The sequence below is a fragment of the Chrysoperla carnea genome, chromosome 3 (assembly GCF_905475395.1).
Source record: "Chrysoperla carnea chromosome 3, inChrCarn1.1, whole genome shotgun sequence".
Taxonomy (NCBI): domain Eukaryota; kingdom Metazoa; phylum Arthropoda; class Insecta; order Neuroptera; family Chrysopidae; genus Chrysoperla; species Chrysoperla carnea.
The window spans coordinates 25721815-25744317 of NC_058339.1; the positions used below are offsets into that span (position 1 = coordinate 25721815).

Sequence of the window (22503 nt, forward strand, 5' to 3'; positions counted from 1 at the left end):
GACCTGACAGTCCTAAGTTTTAATCCGCAACTATTAATTATTGTATTTCACATGCAGATTTTAAGGGCACCCGTTTGCCAATAATATGATACAAATTATAATTCGTATTTAGTGAATAATTATTAAACGCGTTAAGCTAATGAAAACATTTTCAAACAAAAAGACAATGAAAGTTTCAGCCGTGTACTAGATATGCGTCTCTGGAAAGTTAGCACTTGACTGCTACGCAATCTGAAAAATTATTTAATGCAAATGTTAATATCATAAAAAATATTGTAAAATTACCAGTTCGTGGCTTCTATTACCTAAACAACTTGGCCCAAAAAAATTACATTTTCAAAATTTCATAAAATAAAGGTGTATTTTCATACTGACGCTTGACGTTGAGTTTGAGCGTCAAATTAAGTCACGTCGCCAGTTTAGGCCGAGTTACCAACTGAAAAAAACCAATAATATGCGTCACAACGTAAAAAGGTAAACATATTTTAGTTGTTTAATCTCAGGATTGATTTTGATAGTACTGGCTAAATCAATTTATATTCAACTATTCAAAAGATATAACAATTGAAAATATTGCACATATAATTCTTTTACACCTAACTTTTTTTAATTATTTGCGCTTCACGAATTATTTTTTGGCACTGACTTCCGCTAGCCATAGCCATGAGTATTTATTTTGTAGGTCTATGACACTTATGATACTAAAATCAAGAACAACTGCCATCTGGGAAATTAATAAAAATATTAATTTAAAGAACCGCCAAAAATGTTTTTTAGGTGTGCACATTAAGGAGTTCTAAATATTATTTATTTACCAAATTTTTAATTGAGAAAATGAACATAAGTGCCAAATGTAATGAAGAAGCTGCATTAAATGTAGTGTCATTACAATTGAAGAAAATAAAAGATTCTTTAACATGTGTTGTGTGGTTAGTATTACCATAAAACACGATTAATATGTTATTAAAATTTAACTACACGATTAATGTTTTATTAAAATTTTAGCAAAAATTTACCATTTAATCCTTTAAGAATAATAACTTGTTCACATAGTTTCTGTGATGTTTGTATTCAAACCAAAATCGATTGCCCAATCTGTAAAAAACCATTTTCAAACGAAAATTTATTGGAAAATGTTTATGCTAAACATCAAATTCAATGTTTATTCCGTATTGAAGATATAATTAAAAATAGAAGTATAAAAACAATAATATTATTAGTAATTTAGCCTGTTTTCTAAGATAATAAAGTTATAGTTATTTTCACAGGCGATAAAAATGAAAAACAAAATACATCCAAAAACTCGACTAAAAAAAATGAATCGATAAGTGAATATTCCAGTCCCACAGAAAATGGTCCAATTGATTTACCAAATGGATTCAGGAATACTTTGTATCCAAAAAGTAAGAATTAAATAATATGTACATTCAATTTAATCGAGGAAATAAAATATTGACCCAGGAATCGATCTTCCATTACAGGGTCAGACAGTTTTTTCGATTTTATTTCCCCGATTAATCTCAATATTTGTTTTTTGCAGTTGTATGTTGTCATAGTGTAAAGAAGGAACCTATGGACATAAAAAAACGTAATAAAGTTGGAGAAACCGTACTTCATAAAGCTTGTATATCGGGAGATATTGAAATAGTCAAAAATTATATTACCAATAACATAACTGTGAATATTCCAGACAATTATAATTGGACACCATTGGTAAGATTTACCAATAACAATCAAATTAAGTTTTTTTTTTGCACTCTATATAATGTGTATCTAATATACAGAATGTTCCAAAAATAGTGAATAGCAGGGAAATAATAGATATAAGGGAGAGTTCTTTGGCGTTCTCTGATTGGTAGGAACATGAGTTGGCCTCAAGGATATACCTTTTTCGGTACTCAACTTCCCAACCCCACTATCCCCTTTTTTATACCACAAAATCATGTCTTTTTACGTTATTTACGGCTTTTCATACCTCCTCAGCCCCTCTAACAGAGCTAGAGGGTTGAAAATTGATATGTAATTTTTTTCTTGATGTGTATTTCAAAACAAAGCATCTAGCCAATCCTAAACATTAAATGGGGGGAGGGGGAGGGTTCAACTTGATTAATGAAACTCTGCTGTTCACGAGTTTTTTTTAAATATCAAACACCAAACACGTTTTTGTTTTTTACACTCAATTATTATTATTTTTTATTTTTAGCATGAGGCCTGTAAAGCTGGACATTTAAATATTGTGAAATTACTATTGCAAGCTGGAGCCATTATTAATGCACCAAGCAAGTCATATGATACACCTCTTCATATTGCAGTTAAGCATGCGCATCCAGAAATAGTTAAAGAATTAATAGAATCTGGAGCTGAAATTCAAGCTAGAACTTACGAAGGTGTCACACCTTTGTACGTTTATTAGATGTTTACAAACATTTTCGACAAACAGATAATCGTTTTTTTTTTTTACAGAGATCTTGCAAATGAGAAACTAAAGGAAGTAATAGAAAGTACAAAACTGGTCAGAAATAATCAACCAAAAATCATTTTATTACCATATAATATAGATCTTATCCTCATGCCAGACATCAAAACGAAAGTTCAAGCAATAACGAATGAAAACTTCAGTTTTAAAGTTTTAAAAACCAATGTAACGTTCTCAAATAAAAATACTGTCTTGATAGTGGCATCGCAGTTATGTGATGTTTCATTTGTAATCCTTAACGCAATATTACACGGATTATGGATTGTTAAACTTGATTGTAAGTTAGACATGAATATCATTTGAGGGAGTCGTTAATCATTTGTGGAGTCCGTTATCAGAGTTTAACCTTTTTTTTTTACAGGGTATCATGAATGTTGTAGAATCAAAAATGTTGTAGATCCTACAAGTTATGAAATAACCAGCACCAGAAATTTTCCGAAAAGTAATGCGGCCAGAAAATCAAGATTATGTCAACAGTTATTGGTATGCATTTTAAAACAACAAATCATATTTTAAACACTAAATATTTGTAACGTTTCTGATGTCAATACCCAAAATAAAAATACTACTATCGGGAATTGACACAAGCAAGCCTGAAAGAAAACATATAATTGTATCTTTCTTATAGACATTGCTATATGTATATGTACTCTCTCATATTCATGGATGTAGCAAGCGAAATAATTTATCAAACGAATTATATATTAACTTCACTCAAAATTTAAAACTATATAGAATGATGCCGAATGGTTTTAAATAGTTTTGAATTGTAGCAGACAATTAAAAATGTTTGAACGGTTTACTGAGTGTTGGCAGATTTATTGAAGTAATATACTACTATTCAGAGAACTAAGTTTTTTCTCTTTGGAAGATATCTCGTTCTCTATTATGTCGATGGAAAAAACCTTAACCGTCTAAACATTTAATAATGGCGATTTGCATTTAAAATCTCGTTTTAGAGTCTGATTTCCTTCATAATCGTATCAACCGTCATTAAATACAACATATTTATTTTTGCAGGGTCCAAAATTATTTGATGGATGTAATTTCTATATACACGGTCTAAAATATGAAGATAAGGCTAATAAATTAACACTTACAAAACAAGATTTGATTAATTTAATATTAGCAGGAAATGGTACAATTTTAAAACGATGTCCACGCCCAGAATCTCTATCGGACCAAAAGAAGTGTTTTCCTTTTCATGCCCGTGGAAAGTTAGAACAATGCGCAAATTATATTATTTATTTAGGTGACCCATTACAGCCAGAATACCGATTTCCTGAAATTCATACTTTACACGTTTCTTGGTTATTGAAATGTATTCAAATTTTTGAAATTTCTTATTAAAATTTTTTCAAGCACAACATCCCCTTTTTTTTTATATCAATAGAAAGAGAAAATAATTTTACAAAAACTGTTTTATTAGAAAAACAATATCACATGTATACAGAGTATTCTAATGCGATTGAGTATGAAAGCTAACTTGCTAACTATGACAAGTCAATGGGCTTGTTCAGCAAAAATAAGCGATTTAAAATATTTAATGCTCGCTTTTATTCTGATGTACATTAAAATATAGTTTCTAGAAGAAAATTAAAGTGTTCGTTCTGTAAAACATAACAGAACGAAAGCGCTATTTTACTAATATAAAATATTTGTTTATTTTTTGCAAAATAATGTAAATTATTTTGCAAAAACAATTTTAAAGTTTTATCATAAAATTGTTTATATGGAGGTGCTTTAAAAGAAATTTATAACTTTATAATTTGTGAGTTTTATTTCTAAACCGGAAATTCCTTCTCCGATTTTAAAATTCCCTTCTATGAAATTTGTACTTCAAAATAGATATTAGATATAAATAAATTAAAAATCAATTAATATATGTTCAATGTTTAATTGAGTGATTCGATAAATGCCATAATCCATGAGGTCCGATTTTTTTGATACTCATCATAATTTTAAAACTTTTATTAGCGGGTATTTTCAATCGACAAATTAATAAAATAAACAAAAAAAGAATATTACCAACATAATAATAATTTTGGAAATGAAATACTAATGGTACAGACTTAAAAACATATAGACCTGTAAGATAACTCCCCGAATTTATTTAAAAAAATTGTTATAGATGACGAGATTATACCGTAGACCGTAAGTATTTAGTCAAATAATACTAATGTCAAGTACAAACTTGGCAACTGCTTTCGATGAGATATTCGTAAGTAATGAGTAAAAATGTGTCCACTCTCGACTGGCTTAATTTTTATAGAATTAAATTTTCAGTATCATTATTTTATTTGATCGATGATGAAAATAGCTATTTTATGATTGATAAAAAAAAACTGTAATTGGTTGTCCATCACTACTAACAGTGATAGTACGATTTCGTTGTCACTAGCTGTATTTAACAAAATACTTGCTGTCTGTGGTTCAGTCTACCAGTAAATAGGTCTATGGTACAGATAATCATCATAGCTCTATCTTTTCATAGCTCAATAAGCGCAACAAATTTCATAGTTCTTTTTCGTTTTGGATTTCGGACTGAATGTTTAAAAAAAAAACGAATGTATCAAAATAAATAGCGATTATTTTCAATTTTTACATCCCTTCTTGCTATCTGTCCAAATTAAAAAGGTTTATCAAAAGTAGTCAGACTATATGACAATAGCAGCCCACTACTATATGTCTATATTTTGTTTTTGCTAACAGCCCTTCAAACGATTTGATTAAATGAGCATTTACTACCCCTTTATACTTAACTAAATAAACAAACCAAATCAAATTGTGTACAATTTGATTGGGTTAATTATATTTTATGGATAGTTTAGATAATTCAGATAGTTTGGTAAAAAAAAAGTTTCATGAATGACATTAATGTAGCTTGAGGGGGTGCCAGTGTCGTTTAGCTTATCCTAATCTTTCTAATATCGAATCATTATTGAATATTAAAAAATATCTACTTCTTACGAAACAGATGAAATTAAGTTTCAAAAGAGATTCCAATTTCGGTAATAAGGGTCAGATTTGATATAGTCTGTAAATGAAGTATAGGGAGTACCTAGCTACCTATGAACCCATGTTTACTCTAAATATAATAAGCGTGAACATATACTAAACCTAAATCAGTTACCTTACCTTCAGTTTTATTACTTGTGGTAGAAGTATAAGTAATTTGATTCTGTTTTTGTTGATGTCCTTAACGAATTCAGTTGGTCTAACATAGATTCAAGACAAATTAATTTGTTACATTCAGTAGTTAGATCAATGTTTGTGACATTTGTTTATCGTTGAGTTAAAACATGTATATTATGACTTATATTTTCATAGGACTTGCAACAACATCATATAGATGTTTATTACAAATTTAACAAATTGAGACTTAAAAAGACGATAATTATTTGAATATTAATTTTCATTAATATGAAATATATTAGTATACATTATTTTTTGGTTAATAGAAATCAATATTTACTTCAGAAGATATAACAGTGAAAATTTGTTATTAAAAAAAATGCAAGCACATAATTATAAATAACAATAGTCAGTCATATGCAGGTAAATAAACATTTAAATTTTTTTTTGAAATGGATTTTTCCTTATGGAAAATTTATTGCATGAATTAGAACCATTTTATAATTTTGTGAAAGCATCCGGTAAATTTTAGAAAAAAACTTTTTATGGTATTTGAAGGGCATTTGATTATTTATAGATAAATTTTTGAAAGTTGTTCAATATCGTGATTTGAATTTTGAACAAATAGTTTTTAAATTAAGAAAGTTCAATGAAACGTTAAGTAGTTAGTCAGTATAAAATAATTAATTAAAATTAATCATTTAATTAGGTAACTAATTAACTTACTTTTCAATACCGTTTAAAATCTTAAATTTTTCCTCCGTGACGTCACTATACAAAAGACTTGGTAATAGATAGCTTACTCAAATATTTTATTATGATTCAAAGCGGGATGTTGAAAGTTAAGTTTATTATTTTTATAGCCACAGAGCTGGTGGCATAATTCTTTAGATAGAAATTGTATAAATATGCATTTTATAATCTCCTGATTTGATAATTTCAACTCTTCATAACTTTTGTATTCAGAATAATATTCTCCATTATCTCACCCAATCTTAATAGAATGCATATTTACCTATTTAAAATAATAACTCGCTTCTTGATCGTGTACGCTTTTTACAAAATCACTAAAGAAATTATGTTGAGATTTTTTAAATTCGTTAGATTACTATAAAAAATAGTTAGAATTCAAGGAATTTAAAAAAATTTCAAGTCCTCCCTTGTATTTGTATTACGACTTTGAAGTAATGTTAGTCCACGGAACAGCACCCTTTTTGTTAAACGGTTAATACATACCTACTTGAAAGAGTGACTTTCTTTTGACGAGTCTACCAAACTTTCTTTCGACGACTTTTTTTCGAAAGTGCTGAGTTTTTAAATGAGCATGTAATGTCATATTTAAGCTATCGATCTGAAAAAAACGCAGCAGGGAATTTGTAATAATTATTAATGTTATCAAGTGGTCATAGTGCTCGATAAATTCCCTGCTGCGTTTTTTTCAGGCCGATAGCTTAAATATGACGTTATCATTATCATTCGAAAACGCAGCACTTTCAAAAATAGTCCTAGAGAAGAAGTTTGGTAGACTTGTCCAAAGGAAGCCACTCACAAAGTTTCAAGTATGTATTGAAACCCACGGTCTATGTAGCCATTCTGGACTAAAATTTAAACCAATACATGTACATACTAGCTCCCTGACTAAATAAATTTTAAAATAAAAAGTTGTTTTATTGATTTTCAGATAACGTTTTTAATTTTCTCCAAATGCGTACTAAAAGCTTCTTAATATTTATTTCATGCGTGTTTGTAACAACCGTTTTTTTAATTATTTTTGGATCTCAACAATCTGATTCATTACAAAATATTGTAACATCTACACATCAACAAATTCGTAATTTTCAGGTATGTATTCATTAATATCGAAAAATCTTTTCTTAAATGATATCTATAGTATAAAATCAATATCCCCTCGAAATTTTAAACTTCTATTATTACCGATTTAGGTTGGGCGTTGATATATCATTCGGGTCATTGTCTTTTTTCTCTTCACATCATTTTCGCCCTCTGAAAGGTTTATGATTTTAAATAATATAAAAAAAGAAATATTTAAAAAATCATCAAAATTGGAGTGTTCTTGAGGACTGCAAAATAAAAGCATTCATTGATGCGACTAGTCTAGCTCTTAAACGAAGCGGCTCAGTACTAAGGCAAGTTTAGCGAAGCCGACTTACTTTGAGCTGTACTATATCTGTAAGAGTATTGTACAGACCTTCTAGAGACACCTGTATTTTTTATTACCTGAACAGATTGTCATCAAAAATAGCAAAGAGCCATACCGATAATCGATTCTTTGATTAGACAATTTAAATAAATGTTTTTACATTCTTTTTGTATTCTTTTTAGGATAATTTACGTGATGCAGAACAAAAAAACTTTGTTGCTAGTGAAAAATATTTAAAAAAATTGTGTTTCACTGAAAATCCACGTTTGTATCCAAATGCAATATGGCAAAATACATCGTTACCAGTGTTTGTAACTTATGTACGCGAAGGACAACAGAGTCAAGCTGTAGGTTTAATACTTAATATTACGAAAGTTTTACTGAATCATACGATACTTGTGTATGATATTGGTTTAAGCTATGGCGGATTACAGACAGTTAGTATAATGCTATTATATATAATATATAGTTTATATACAGGATGGATCATTTTAATCTATTATGGCTAATAGCTGGGTTTGTAGTTAGCCAATTAAAAAATAACTTACAAAGTTGCAGAGTTTGATGGGGACATCCATGTTCTGACATCAGATTGGACTTAGTCCTCCGGGATGCTTTAGTAGTCAATTTAGATCCTAAAAGATAAGAGATATATAATATATAGAATAATAATTTAAATTAGAAAGTTAATCCTCATAAAAAACTAACAATTTTTACTAAAAACATTTTTTCGAAAATCGTTAGCTTTCGGAGGAAATGCGACTTAAAGATATGTCATTATTGCATTTAATCGAAAGAAAATACGCTTGCTTTAGTAAAATGTTTAAGGCAAAAGTCATCAAGTACAATAAAGGTAATTCGTCTATGTTAATAAATTTTAAGCCCAGGTAAAATTTAAAGATCATTTGAAGATGAAGGTCAAATGCCTTTGAGAACGTTTGGCCAAAGCATTTTCCGTAGCCAGCGTGTTGTCTATCGATTAAATTCCATAATAATATTTTTTTAAGAGGTATTTCCACCGAAAACTAATGATTTTCGAAAAACATTTGATCTCTTACCTTTTAGGATCTAAATTGACTGTTAAAGCAATCCGGAGACCTAGGTTCAATCTGATGTCAGAACATGATGTCCCCCATCAAAGTCTGCAAGTTTTGTTTAAGTTATTTTTTGATTGGTTAACTATAAAATGAGCTATTGGCCATAACAGATTAAAATGGTCCATTTTGCATACAGGCTGGACCAAAAATTATTATCCTTCAGAGTCAATTAAAGGTCAACATCAAGTTGTGTAATTAAACAGTCAGTAAATAATAATTCTAATTTTTACCCTAATTCTCATAAATTTATTAAAAATTCCATAATTACATTAATTTTTCTCTGGGACTTTCGAAGTCGAAAATATTTAAGGTGGTAATAGTTACTGTTCCATCCAGTATACAATGCGTTCAGTTTACACCTAGGCATAGACGTCTACCACGAGTATGACAGAGTACATGCGTTAAGCAATGCATCTAAGTAAGAGGTATTATAGGTGTTAAATGAAATACTAAAGTCTGAACTTACTGAGTAGTTCACTGTTCAATTAAGAAACCTTCACTCTCCAAACGTCTTACAACTAACTCAACGCGTATCGAAGCTTCAATACATGTCTATAATACCTCTTTCTTAGATGCATTGCTTAACACATGTATTCTGTCATACTCGTGATAAGCCTATGCCTAGATGAAAACTGAACACATTGTAAAATATGATTTTAAATTAAAAAAAAAAAAATTATTAATTATAAATTTGTTTTCAGTTAATCAATTATTGCAATAATAGTCATTGTCAAATAATAAATTATGATTTGAATGAATTTCCATCGCATATTGATGACGATAGAGGACATGCTTATCGACCATTAATCATTCAAGATGCTTTATGTAAAACGGGAGCAATTATATTTTTAGAGAATAATCAACGCTTAGCTAAGCATACATCTTTAACAAAAATTTTAAATTTATATCAACGTGCATTACATGGCTCGGGTATATTAGTTTGGCCAATGGCAAATGCAGTTAGCAGCTTAACACATCCAAAAATGTTTGATTATTTTCACACTGAACCAGATAATTTTTATTTTTTACAAATGGCAGAAATTGATCGTTTAATTATAATTAATAAAGCAAGTATACATAAAAATATAATGTTACCATGGGTACAATGTGCATTAACTGCTGATTGTATGTTACCAATTGGGGCCCAATCTGGTGGATGTCGATTTGATAAAAAACCTCATTATCGTTATTCTGGTTGTCATAATTATGATGTATCGGCTTTAAGTATTGTATTGGGTTTAACACATGGCTTTAATGAATCTAATTATTATGTTAAAACTTCAAAACCTTTGTTTGTAAAGGTATCTTTAGATAAAGCTGTAACTGAATTGATTACTTTAGAACATAATGCTACAAATGAAAGCAGCTCACTAATTAATAATATTATTAGTTAATTTATTATAAAACACCGATTATATAATTCTTACTTGTACTCATTCTTAATTTTAATATTAAAAAAAAAAAAAAAGAAATTACAATTTTGTTAATAAAAAAATAATTTTTGTAATATGTATTTATTTAATTTTCCTCGTTAAAAAGTATTTTATATTCTATTCGTTATTTTTTATACCATGTATATTTGAAATATATCAAGGTATACCAAGTTTAGTTCCAAATTTGTAACGCTTAAAAATATTGATGCTACCAACAAAATTTTGGTATATTATCCAGTCAAATTACACTTTCAAGGTTACAAAAATTCCCATAGAGCTAAAAATTGGTATGAATGTTCAGAATACTATTATAAATGAATTGTGAAGTCCCCATCAATCCCAAGGAATTTGGAGGAAGAGTGTGGTTGTATATTTTGGAGTTAATTGAGGATCGTCCATGGAAAGTTCAAAAACAATAACATTCAAATGAATAAATTTTAATCAAAATATACTTGTACAATTCATATGTATGCTTATGTAATCCTTATATTAAAATTATTAAGGCATCGCATCAGAGAAGTGGTGAGTTGCCTATCTATTTTAAAATTGAAATAATTATGGAAAAAATGAAATTGGTAAATAAAATAATATCAATTACAATAAAAGAAAATAATGTAAAATTAAAATGATATTGCACCATTTTATCAAAGAAAATTTAATTTGTCCAGAATCAGATGATATTTTATTTGAGCAATAATAATGTATTGATGTTTTGTTGGTCGTAAACAGCAATTTTTCTTTTAAATATTGTAAGGAAGGTACTAGATCCGCGAATACGGATTTTAATTTTGAATTTATAGCACCTAATTTTGTTTGATGGTTTATCACATGGTGTGATATATCGAGTATTTTTTTTTATAAATTAATGTACTCGCACAATTTATAATACTCTAATATAGTTATTAACAATTGCTGTATTGGTATTTTGCTGATACGAGCGCTCAGTAAATTATCGACCAGGATGCAGTCACTTTTTTAGCCTTGACAATTTGAAATGACCAAATAGTTATAGAAATGGCCCTTGTTTTGAACGGCCGTCGCTGAGCGGTTAACATTTCGATCAGTAATCCAGTGAAATAACTGATATTATAAAAAATTTATGGTTTCTGATCTATAACTCTATTAGGAATGTACTTAGTCATAATATAATCAAAAGAATTTCATTTCGAGAAAAGTATTTAAAACGTAAAAAATATGTTTGTATATTAGGAATGTTTTAAAAGAGATTCTTATAACTTATTTTAAATATAGCACCTTTAAAAATTCGAAAATTTTCTTAAAAATGTAGATTATCAACAGATTTAAGTGTCAAAACAAAATAACACATCATATTCTGAACCGTATCATATCAAAAGTTCGCCGTAAGGGTTAACCCCTCTCATAGATTATAGTATTATAATACAATTTAACTATATATTTTGTTTTGAAAAAAATTCTTAAAAAGCCAATACAATCAAAATAGATAAATTTAATTGCTGAATGGTGAGAGTTATTTTATTCAGTCTTTATAATTCAAAACGTTTTCTTGTTAATAAAATATTGTTAGCTGCCTCTTGGGTTTATTACCTCAATAAATCTTAAAATTCACTTGTCGATCGGAAAATTCATACTTTTAAAGACAAACAAACAAATATTTGAAAAAATCAATTTTATCGAGAAAAATTCCATTTTCTGAACAATTGCCAATTTCGATTGTAAAGCGGTTAGGTTCAAAGGAGCCCTAGTGGAAATATTTCTCTGAAGAAATATTAAAAAAAGAAATACTCAGTTTACAGAGTATTTAAACATTAGCTATGTTTAGAATGTAAATAGGTTCGACCGACACGACTTAGTATACCGCAATTTGTGTCTTCTATTGAGATGATAAAGTGTTTAGGTGCTCCATTCTTACAAACACATTGATTGAATTGAAATTTCTATAACCAATAGAAGTACATTTATTAATTTTTATCACATTCCGGTACTCCATCAACTTCATCACCACACAACCTATATAAACCTAACTTCAACAACTGGATGGATAAGTTTGCTATTTATGAATAGAATGGAAAGTTACAATGGCGTTAGAACTAGAGGAAACGAACTAGGCTTGAAGAAGATGAAAGAGATTGAGTTGGCACGTTTTTTGGTCGGTGGAAAAGGCTTGAGAGATGCCAAAAGCCAAATATCTTGTCAGATAAAATGTAACTTATTGTTTTAAGGGTGTCTGATTTTTGGCATGAAACTCTGCCAATCTCTATAAGCCTGGCTCGCCTAGCCCCAAAGTGTTGTGCTGATAATAGAAACACTGTTTTTAAACAATCCTGAAATAAAATTGTTTTTGATTATTGAAAATAAATTTTTCTAAGTACCTCATTCTCCTGCGTCAGAAATTTTTTGTCAATAGATGTACTCAGGATAGTACGATGAACAAATTTTAAAAAATTTCAAGTGTTTCTCTGGAAAAATAAGTTATCCTATTCATTTTCTAAGCGTTGAAAACCAACAAACTCACGACTCTATCAGGTCAGAGTAGATCGGTTTTTGCTTCAAAAACAGAACTCTAAGTTTATGGTTAGATGTGTTATAGAAGTTTCAATTCAATATTCAAATATATAGAGTAGTATGTTCCTGATGTCCTTGGACACTATTCGAAAAAGGGATCAAACAAAAATTGTTGAATACAAAGGAAGGCATTTTAAAAAGAGCTTGAATTTAACTTTGATATCCAGAGTCATCAAAATGTAAACTTGATTTCGAAACTGATAACAGATAGAAGACTACTTTCAATCAGAAATTTTGGATTTAAATTCTACCGAATCTATTCATATTTCGCAAAAATGTTGGTTATTTTACAAGGAACTTTCGAACTGAAAGTGGTGTTCTATTTGACTTTTGAAAATCTAAGTAAAATTCAAGGACTTTTTGAGATGCCGTACTTTTTATCCAACAAATTTTGCTATCTAATTGTCCCTTAACATTTCTTATAAAAGGACTTAGCTGTATATTACTTATATATTACTAAAGAATGCATCTATTTTTCTCCTATTTATCTCAGAAAAAATATTACAATACCAAACATGTATACAAACTACTTGTGAGAGTTTTGGAAGGCACTATTAAACATTGAATTATGTTATAATATAATAATTCCACTTATTGTATCGTACACTCACAACATTGTATTGCATAATACAAACATTTAACAACACATTCTTCTTTCTCTTGACCGTCATCTTCGTTGATTTTCTGTACGCTATTACGTTTATATATAGCATCCACTTCTTCTGTTGGGGAATCATCCACTAATGGTATAGTTTTCATTTCGTCACCTACACCTTCGTTTGTGTCTGTTTGTTCATCAACATTGTTGTCTAATTGATTATTCGGTAATGTAGTAGGATCCGTTTGAATTGCCAAATCTTTATTTAATTTCATATCAACTAAAACAGCTGCTGTGTCTTCGTTATATACATGTTTGTTATTTGCAAATAATGATGAATTTGGTGTGTAGGAGTTGACGTCTACTTTTAGCTCACCACCTGGAAGTGGTAATGTTGATGAATCTCCAGACATCATGTCACTAAAAATAAATTCAAATTATTTTTATATAAATAAACATGGTGCTGTTTAATATAGGCAGGCATATAAAGAAAATGTCTGTCAAGGTATGCCACTTTGCTGATTTTTTCATTTGACACAGAAAATTCACACTTACAAGTGTTTTTGTTTATTATCTTTTCTTTGTTAAGAAATTAACAAAGAAATTGCCTTTATTTGTCAAGAAAATTGTATTCTGTAGACGGGTACAGACAAATTTTACTCCGGGAAATTATTTATGCATGGCCGAAATTGATTTTTGTATAAAGTTATAACAGGGTTATTGTAATAATTATTATAGGCAGTTGAGAATCAAACGCTGCACATTGATTTGCACAGTATTCTGTTTTGTAGAGTTTTCGCAATGTATAAGTGGAGTTTAGACGGCGTTTTAACGTTTTCATCGCGAATTTTTGTGTTGTCTTGCCGGTGATGATTTCATCGAAATTCACTACGTGAATACTCTGTAGAAACATCGGCAATACGCCGGAAGAACATCAGCAACACACCTTTGATACACTCCGTGTAAAGACCGGTAATGTTTCAAAGAAAGTTCAACAAAACCGTATGAATCTCGTGCCGCAACTGTACATAAAAACTCGCGTTTCTAATGCTGAAATGCCATCTAAACTCCACCTATACTTCGCGAAAACTCTATAAAGCAGAATATTCCGCAGAAACTCAAAGTTTCGATCGGGTAATTAAAATTGCTAGGGATGACTTTTCAGTATTTCGGCTATATATGTTTATTTATTTATATAATACTCCTTGAAAACACTGGTAATATTCCTGAAAATCACGAAAAAAAATTGTAAAAATCATGTTTCAACTGCACTTTAAGCTCAGGCGTTTCCACTTTTTCATCACGAGTTTTTCAAAGTTTCTGCGTTGGCTTTAATTTGACATTTTCTATATCATTTACATGTAAACAATTGAAAATTAGTCAAAAAGTCATGATTTATCTCCACCTACTATGCTTCCTGCCAATACAAAAATATCAATTTCGACTACTCGGCCAGATATTTAATAATTTCCCGAAGTAAAATTTGCCTGAGCTCGTCTACAGAATGTAATTTTCTTGCGGAACACAAAAAGATCCACAAATTTTACATAAACGAGAGAGTTAAGTCGCGTAAGTTTTGTCCTAATCCTGAAATAATTTCAAATAATTACTAACGTAAATTACGTATAACCGACACTTGAGTAGTTTTATTATACCTATGCGAGTTTTAATCTATCGAGTATCGATCCAAATACTTCAAAATCAAAGATCATTAAAATATATGTCGATTCTTTGAAAAAATTATGGTAAAATTGAATTATGGCAAACATAATTTTAACGAAAATTTCATCATTTTGGAACATTGACAAAACTTTATCGATTTATGAATCTAACAATTAACAAAAATAATTTAATTTGTTACAAATTATTTTCAGGTTAATTTAATTTTCCTGTACTAAAACTTTATTTAAAAAAATTTCAAATATTTTATTTTGATAAGATAATTAACACAAATTAGTGAAAAATTTAAATAAAACTAATTAACATACTAAAACACTACCAATTAATAAATACTTAATCATTTGTTTACATTTTTTCATTTATGTACACAAAATATAAAAGAATTAACGCAATTAACATTAATGCAATAAATACGTTTTCATTCGCCATACCTAATTGTTTCAACACTAATAATTTAATAAACTAATATTTTTATTCCATTCGTGTACTTAATAATAATACAAAGGATCGAATTGTTTAGATCATATTACATTTTATTCCGATATCACTCACCTTAATTGCCTTAAATCACTCATAAATCACATTTGTTTATTATTACTTAAATGCATTCCTGGCTTTGTCTCACACGGTATATTATTTTTCACTAATATTATGCTTTGAGTTTGTACAGTTTTGAAATAAAGTTATTCGATAAAATTTTTTTTGTAATTTAGATCATTTTAAAATAATGAAAAAATTATTCTTGAATTTAACCTTGCAAGTATGTCAAAATTTAACACCTCTCAATATTTTAGCACCTTGGCAATAAAAATCAACAAAATGTACGAATGAGATTAAAAAAATCTTTTATGACGTAGTAAGGTTTTTTTTATGCATTCACCCCATATATATAGGATTCTTAATATAATTAATTAAAGGATTGTAGGTAAATATTACATACCGTTGATAACGTACAGTATTATAAGACTTCGATTTTTTATCATGTTTATGTGATCGATTATTATGATGTGATGATTTTTTATGTTTTTTAAACATATTTGGTTTATAATTGATATAATATTTGTTTATTTATTGAAATTAATTTTTTTGTACAGTAATAAATTAAGCAGAATCGAATTAACAGTACCCAAATATGATACAATTCCCCCTCTTTTAGAAGTTTTAATTGAAGAGAATAAAAATCATGATCTCATCAAAATCTATGAAGCAAATTGTTTATTTATTATTCAATATTTAAAAAAAAATAAGCATGTAATGCATATTTCATTTCATTTAGGAGAAAAAAAAACTTTCATAATTTTTTCTTTCATCAATATTAAAAATTTATTTTAATAAAAATACTATATTTAACTTTAAAAAAATTATCTCGATTAATAAATTAACAAGTATATATAGACGCAGCATAAATTGAGATTTTCTTCGTTAGAAAATTCGAAGTTTTCAACGGATCGTATAAAGTCTCTTTCCCCCCCCCCTTGATTGGCAAATTCCAAATGTACCATATAGCCATTGGCGTATAATAGAGTATGGCCAACAGTTTGTATGGATGGATATCATAGAATATATAACCTTACGGAATGGATATCCATCCGGAAATGGCGCTTAATTTACAAATTGGATTTTTTCAAAATTTGACTTATGTTCAAGAGTAGAGAATACGGTACTTTTACCGATATATTCTCTGACGGTACTGTGTGCTCTCTTCGTATTTTTGTATCACCGTGTATATCACCCTTCCAGGAAACTTCATTGAAGGGTTTGGTTTACAAACTTTGGTAAACTAATAATTGAAATATTCCATACATAGATGTCTTTCGTTTTAATCCATAGAATATTATACAAATTCTATGCATATGTATACTATTCTATGCTTGAATCACGCTTGAGTTAAATAACTTTTTTAAATTTTCGATCGAAATTTATTTCACAATGTGAGGCCTTCTTACGTTATGAGCATATACAGGTTGTGTAGATTCACACAAGATTTTTTAGTCAAGAGTTGTCTATTCTTCATTAGTTAAAAATCGAATTTTCGATTACTAAAGAGTTTTTTTATTTCTATAATACGCATGGGCGTATTCAGCTTTTGTCACAAGGAAAAGCGGGCAAAACAAAAATTTTTAGTATAAAGAGCGGTAAAATTAATGGTAATAATGGTCTGGTCTGACTTGTCCCCAAATCATGGTACATCTATGATACGATATGTTTTTCAAATAATAAACAAAAAGGATCCTATTTAATGAAATTGATACAAATTCGGAGTATAAACTAAAGCGTCCAAATGATATGGACAACTTGAAACCACAATGTTTTTTATAAAAAGATGTAAAATCATAATAAGTATGGTCTTTTCATAGATTTGAATTTCGTGCGTTATATTTGCTTGCTTACTTCACTTGTATTATTTCACTCGTTTAAATATTAAGTTGGTATTATTACTTAAAATGTAACAAACTTCACGTTTGTTTTTAATTTGAAAAGTGTCTAAACTTAGCATAACTTCAAGAAAACGAGTCAAACGAAAGAAAGGGGAAAGAAAAACCAAATAAATTGGCAAAATAGATTTTATTATTATAAGATATAAAAGTAAATACTGGTTATTAGATTTTTAGTAAATTTAAAATCACGAAAAACATGCTCGCCATAAGTAATAATACTACTACCACAGGAATACCCGATAAAAACTGGCAACCACCTTTTGTACATTTGGAAACGACGTAGGTTTAATGAATTATGATTTAACATTATTTTTGAGTTAAATTGTATAATAATTTTTCAGTATGGGAGAAATCACAATTGAATTATATTGGAAACATGCACCGAACACATGTCGTAATTTCGCCGAATTAATTCGTAGAGGTTATTATAATAACACAAAATTTCATCGAATCATTCGAGATTTTATGATTCAAGGAGGTGATCCAACGGGAACTGGTAAAGGTGGAAATTCCATTTATGGACAACATTTCAAAGATGAAATTCATCCTGATTTAAAGCATACCGGTGCTGGAATACTTTCAATGGCAAATGCTGGGCCTGATACGAATGGATCACAGTTTTTTATAACTTTAGCACCCACACAATGGTTGGATAATAAACATGCTATTTTCGGGCGAATTTATTCGGGGATGCAAGTTGTTAAACGGATTGGTTTAGTGGAATGTGATAAAAATGATAGGCCTGTAGATGATGTTAAAATTCTTAGGGGTAAAATTTTAAAAGAATAATTTGTGCGTACTCTTTTTTATTATTTATAATTTTTGTAAATAAAATACAAATAAATCGTATGATTTTTATTTGGAAAATTTCATCAAAATACTCAAAAATGATTTAAGAAAAACCAGAATTAATTTGCAAACAACGGCAATTTAAGTAACGGTAGGTGATTAGCTAATTAGCAGTTCAAAATAAATATAAGTCTATATACATGGATATTTTGTTTTTTTTAATAACTAAAGTATTTAAAATTTTGGGGGGCAAAATTTTTTAGGTATTTCTAACGACCAATGTTTCATGCCAAGCGGCCTTACTAACTGTGCGAGTGTATTTTTTTCAATTCTCTTTTCATTAAGATTACTCGACAAGTTATTTGTCTTAATTAGTTTACGCCATCAATACATTGTATAAAACAAAGTCGCTTCCGTCTGACTGTCCCTAATCTCTATGTATGCTTAAATCTTTAAAACTACGCAACGGATTTTGATGCGGTTTCTAATAAATAAAGTGATTCAAGAGGAAGATTTTTATGTATGATACATGCATAATACAGTAGTGTAAGGGATTGAAAGGAATGTTTTTCAAAAATTAAAAAATTGTGCATCGATTAAGCTCAAATATTGACAAGATATACAATCAGCTTTAAGGATTGCTGTTATATATTTTTAACCTTGGGGGGGGTAGTGGAAAAGTGGAGCAAGAAAGTGTTATGAATAATCGAATAGCTAGTTGTATCATAAATAAACACCAATTATACGAAAATCTGTTGTTTAAAATTGTATGCAAACTAGTGAACAAAAACATAAAGTAGTAGCTTGTAATTTAAAAAGTCTACTAATTAGTTTTTTCAAGAAAAAAGGTTAAATTTTCCATTGGTTCAGAACATAGAGATAATACCATAGAGCTGCAAAGTCATCGCCCTAACGGTTGATGGCATGTGAAGAGAGACAGATAAAGTATGCGCGTATAGCCTTCTTCGTCTATCCTATACGCCTACAATTTCTGCCTCTTCCTACCTATGTCATTACGGTCAAGAATTCACTTATTGCGTTTCTTATGTCTATTCAACTCTATGATTTTATCTCTATCTCTATGGTATTATTTTTCTTTCATTTGAAATTTTACAAAATTTAGAATTTGTTGCTCTGATTTTCACTCAAAGCTGTTAATTGGCCATAGAATAAGAGAGTATCGGAAATTAGTAATAAACAATTCGTATTCCAAGTATCACAATCTTAAGATTTGACCCGTACATAGAGTATAGGGATTCATACAAATCTCTACTTTTCGAAAAAGTAATGTTGCCATATTGGTGACCAGCTTTGATGAGATTACAGAATGTTCGGTAATAAACAAAAAAACGAAAACATTAAAAAAAATTTTAGTAGCCTGTAATCACAGGAAAATAACAGAAATACAGTGTACACTTCAGGACAGATTGAAGAAATAAAATAATTATATATGATTAATAAATCAGCAAGTTATCCTATAGAATATGTTTCTATTTCGTGTCTAAAAGTGGATCAAAAACTGAGAATTTACTTGGAAAACAAGATACATATGTCTTTTTTATATAAATCGAAAAATACTAAAGCCATTTCCAATATATTGGTATCATTTTGAATTTTGCCAATTGGTAAATTCATTCATTTCAAGGAAAGGCGATTTCAGTTGGTTAATAACGATGTCTAATAAACGATAAAATATGTTCACATTATTACCTACCAGATACGTGCAAAAGCTGACGGGGTTATACGTATTCCAACAAATACATTGAAATTTTGATGCATTTTTAGTTCTATGTAATATATATCAAGGTATATTAATTTTAGTCGCAAGTTTGTAACGCTTAGAAGTATTGATGATACGAACAAAACTTTGGTATAGGTGTTCATAAAATCAACTAATTAGTCCATTTCTGTTCGCCCGTCCGTAAACACGATAACTCAAAAACGAAAAGAGATATCAAGTTGAAATTTGTATAGCGTGCTCAGCTAAAGCTAATTTTTCAACAAATTAGACAATTGTTTATTCAAAAAATTTTCTGAAATTTTCGTTTTCATTGTAGACAAAAAAAATTATTGTTTAAATTATTGGTGTAATATCCTATTATAAATTAAAAAACTTCAAATAATTGATATCTATCTCAGTATGCGCACGGTATTTTAACAATTAACTCTGTTCGTGATTATTTTTACTTGATTGATTGATTTATTTTTTGGGTTAATTATCTAAATTTTAAAAAGAAATAAGAAAGAATAAAGAAAATAAAACCATATGTTAAAATGAAATCATCTATATAATGTTATATAAACACATATAAAATTTTATCCATGTTCTGGAAACATTTAAAATTATGAAAATCGATATTTAAAGCGAGGAACCAACCATCCATCTAGGATACGTTATTATAGTCGCCCACGCTTAAAATATATAGAGTTGTGGTAACAAACATCCTACGCAATAATATATTTTACTCTCTGTATTATAGGCATTCATTGTATAAATACTCTCCTAATTATTGCGTTAGTATACGAACGAACACATGGTTTAATTCTAGTATAATGTTAACGCTTTTAATATTACCCAAATAAATGACTTTATAAAACTGTTATTTATTTATATTTATTAAATCTGTTAAGTACTTTGGAAAAATGTCATCTGGCTTTTAGTTGTTTTTCAACACTAGAATGTAAAGCTTTTACAATTTTAATTCGAAATAAATTATAATTTACATTAATAAGGTTCAATTTTATCCACCTCTGTTTAATTAACCTGCTAATCAAATCTAATTTAAATAATTGGCATGACATTTTACTTTGACTAAATTTATAATAGACCCGGAAAAATCCATCATTGAGCATGATCCCGTGTTTAAAACATGCTCCTGAACGTGTAGGTTGTTGATGGGTAACCCGGTAGGATATTGTTTAAACTATTTTATTTTAAACAAATATTGACCAAATCCCTTCGGAAAAAATTTTACCATATAATGGAGTCAAAATTAACAAAAAATAGATAGTTCTTAGACATTTTTGTCTAAACTCTCCAGTTTTCGAGTAAAAACTTAGTAAAATTTGAAAAAACGCGATTTTTACGATTGTCATCCCTCAAAATGTGTATGAAAAAATCAAATTTTTAAAATGTATACAATTTTTATTTGTAGTGTAAAGGTTACTCAACAACATCCTGCAAAAATTTTTGGCCTAGTTGAACTTTAAGTGGCTGATTGTTAATTGTTAAAAGAGCGCGCGAAAAACCACCAAAAAATAACCATTTTCTGTTTTGTACATGCTATAAGTCTCTTTGCACTCTTAAAACTATCAGATTTGGTTGATATGATATTAGGATCAATAAACCTACTATTCGAAGCTTCCCACAAATTTTCAACCTTCTATCTTTCATAGTTTCGTAAAAAACCTATGAAAATTAAGTTTGGGAAAATTTCCTTACTCGATTGTAATAACTTCTATTTATTATTTTTTGCAAAAGAAGTTAATATATAGCAAATTTTTTATTATAAGAATCAAATATCAAAAAGAATTAAATTTATTTTAGAATTGTTTCTCCAATGTTAAGTATCGACTTTATTTTAAATTATTAAAATTCATAGCTAAAAATTGCTGGAATTTCAAAAGTTATGTTTAATTTTTTATATTAGGTTAAATAATTTAAATATAATTATACACATGAGAAGTTTATGAATATGCAGTGAATCTATACCTTAATTCGGATACCTTTCAAAGACAAAATTGACCAGGACTTATTAGGAATAAAAATATAGAATACTTTTGTGTAGCTTTCTATTTCGGATTAAGTTTCAGATTGCGGATTAGAAATTTCAAAAGAAAATGCCTAATCTGATTTTGTTTAACTTTCACGGGCATTATTTTACATATTTGATTTTCTGGGGCATTATTTTATATATTTGCATATTTAAAGAAATGGAAGAGATTGTTAACTGAAACATCAACATACAGGGTGTATACAATGCACCGTATAGGTCCGTAACTAGGGCATGGCAAAGGAGGTACCCGCCACCGGCGCATAAGAAATTGAGGCGCAAAACAAAACGTATGTTTGAAACGCAAAACAAAAAAATAGTAAAGAATCATAAAATTCGATTTTTTTTATAACACAAGCAAATTTGATTCGATCAATGG

General features: G+C 28.8%; 4 protein-coding genes across 5 annotated transcripts; 3 read left to right on the forward strand and 1 right to left on the reverse strand.

Moving 5' to 3' along the window:
* Window positions 1-799: 799 nt before the first annotated feature.
* On the forward strand, window positions 800-3844 carry LOC123295369 (BRCA1-associated RING domain protein 1-like). Its single transcript, XM_044876699.1, has 8 exons — window positions 800-929; window positions 1006-1196; window positions 1269-1403; window positions 1541-1713; window positions 2204-2400; window positions 2464-2753; window positions 2838-2959; window positions 3497-3844. The coding sequence occupies exons 1-8, from the start codon at window positions 835-837 to the stop codon at window positions 3824-3826; spliced, it is 1533 nt and encodes a 510-aa protein (XP_044732634.1). The 5' UTR covers window positions 800-834; the 3' UTR covers window positions 3827-3844.
* A 3471-nt stretch (window positions 3845-7315) lies between these two features.
* LOC123295379 lies at window positions 7316-10319 on the forward strand. The gene is made up of 3 exons (XM_044876713.1): window positions 7316-7453; window positions 7955-8209; window positions 9571-10319. The coding sequence occupies exons 1-3, from the start codon at window positions 7316-7318 to the stop codon at window positions 10261-10263; spliced, it is 1086 nt and encodes a 361-aa protein (XP_044732648.1). The 3' UTR covers window positions 10264-10319.
* Window positions 10320-13316: 2997 nt separating this feature from the next.
* LOC123295389 lies at window positions 13317-16257 on the reverse strand. Of its 2 annotated transcripts, none has more exons than XM_044876727.1 (2): window positions 16065-16257; window positions 13317-13864 (listed from the first exon to the last, which is right to left on the reverse strand). In XM_044876727.1, exons 1-2 carry the CDS (start codon window positions 16157-16159, stop codon window positions 13438-13440), a joined length of 522 nt encoding a protein of 173 aa, XP_044732662.1. In that variant the 5' UTR covers window positions 16160-16257; the 3' UTR covers window positions 13317-13437. The 2 variants fall into 2 exon arrangements, with proteins under 2 accessions (XP_044732662.1, XP_044732663.1); XM_044876728.1 differs by lacking the exon at window positions 16065-16257 and adding an exon at window positions 15677-15887.
* A 1370-nt stretch (window positions 16258-17627) lies between these two features.
* LOC123295387 (peptidyl-prolyl cis-trans isomerase-like 1) lies at window positions 17628-18356 on the forward strand. Its single transcript, XM_044876724.1, has 2 exons — window positions 17628-17841; window positions 17904-18356. Exons 1-2 carry the CDS (start codon window positions 17759-17761, stop codon window positions 18349-18351), a joined length of 531 nt encoding a protein of 176 aa, XP_044732659.1. The 5' UTR covers window positions 17628-17758; the 3' UTR covers window positions 18352-18356.
* The last annotated feature ends 4147 nt before the right edge of the window (window positions 18357-22503 follow it).

Coding starts and splice junctions, on each gene's coding strand:
- LOC123295369 (XM_044876699.1), top strand. CDS start 835: ATGAACATAAGTGCCAAATGTAATGAAGAAGCTGCATTAAATGTAGTG. Junction 1,404..1,540: donor GAATACTTTGTATCCAAAAA/GTAAGAATTAAA, acceptor TGTTTTTTGCAG/TTGTATGTTGTCATAGTGTA. Junction 1,714..2,203: donor ATTATAATTGGACACCATTG/GTAAGATTTACC, acceptor TTTTATTTTTAG/CATGAGGCCTGTAAAGCTGG.
- LOC123295387 (XM_044876724.1), top strand. CDS start 17,759: ATGCTCGCCATAAGTAATAATACTACTACCACAGGAATACCCGATAAA. Junction 17,842..17,903: donor TTTGTACATTTGGAAACGAC/GTAGGTTTAATG, acceptor ATAATTTTTCAG/TATGGGAGAAATCACAATTG.
- LOC123295389 (XM_044876727.1), bottom strand. CDS start 16,159: ATGTTTAAAAAACATAAAAAATCATCACATCATAATAATCGATCACAT. Junction 13,865..16,064: donor AATACTGTACGTTATCAACG/GTATGTAATATT, acceptor ATTTATTTTTAG/TGACATGATGTCTGGAGATT.
- LOC123295379 (XM_044876713.1), top strand. CDS start 7,316: ATGCGTACTAAAAGCTTCTTAATATTTATTTCATGCGTGTTTGTAACA. Junction 7,454..7,954: donor AACAAATTCGTAATTTTCAG/GTATGTATTCAT, acceptor TATTCTTTTTAG/GATAATTTACGTGATGCAGA. Junction 8,210..9,570: donor GCTATGGCGGATTACAGACA/GTTAGTATAATG, acceptor ATTTGTTTTCAG/TTAATCAATTATTGCAATAA.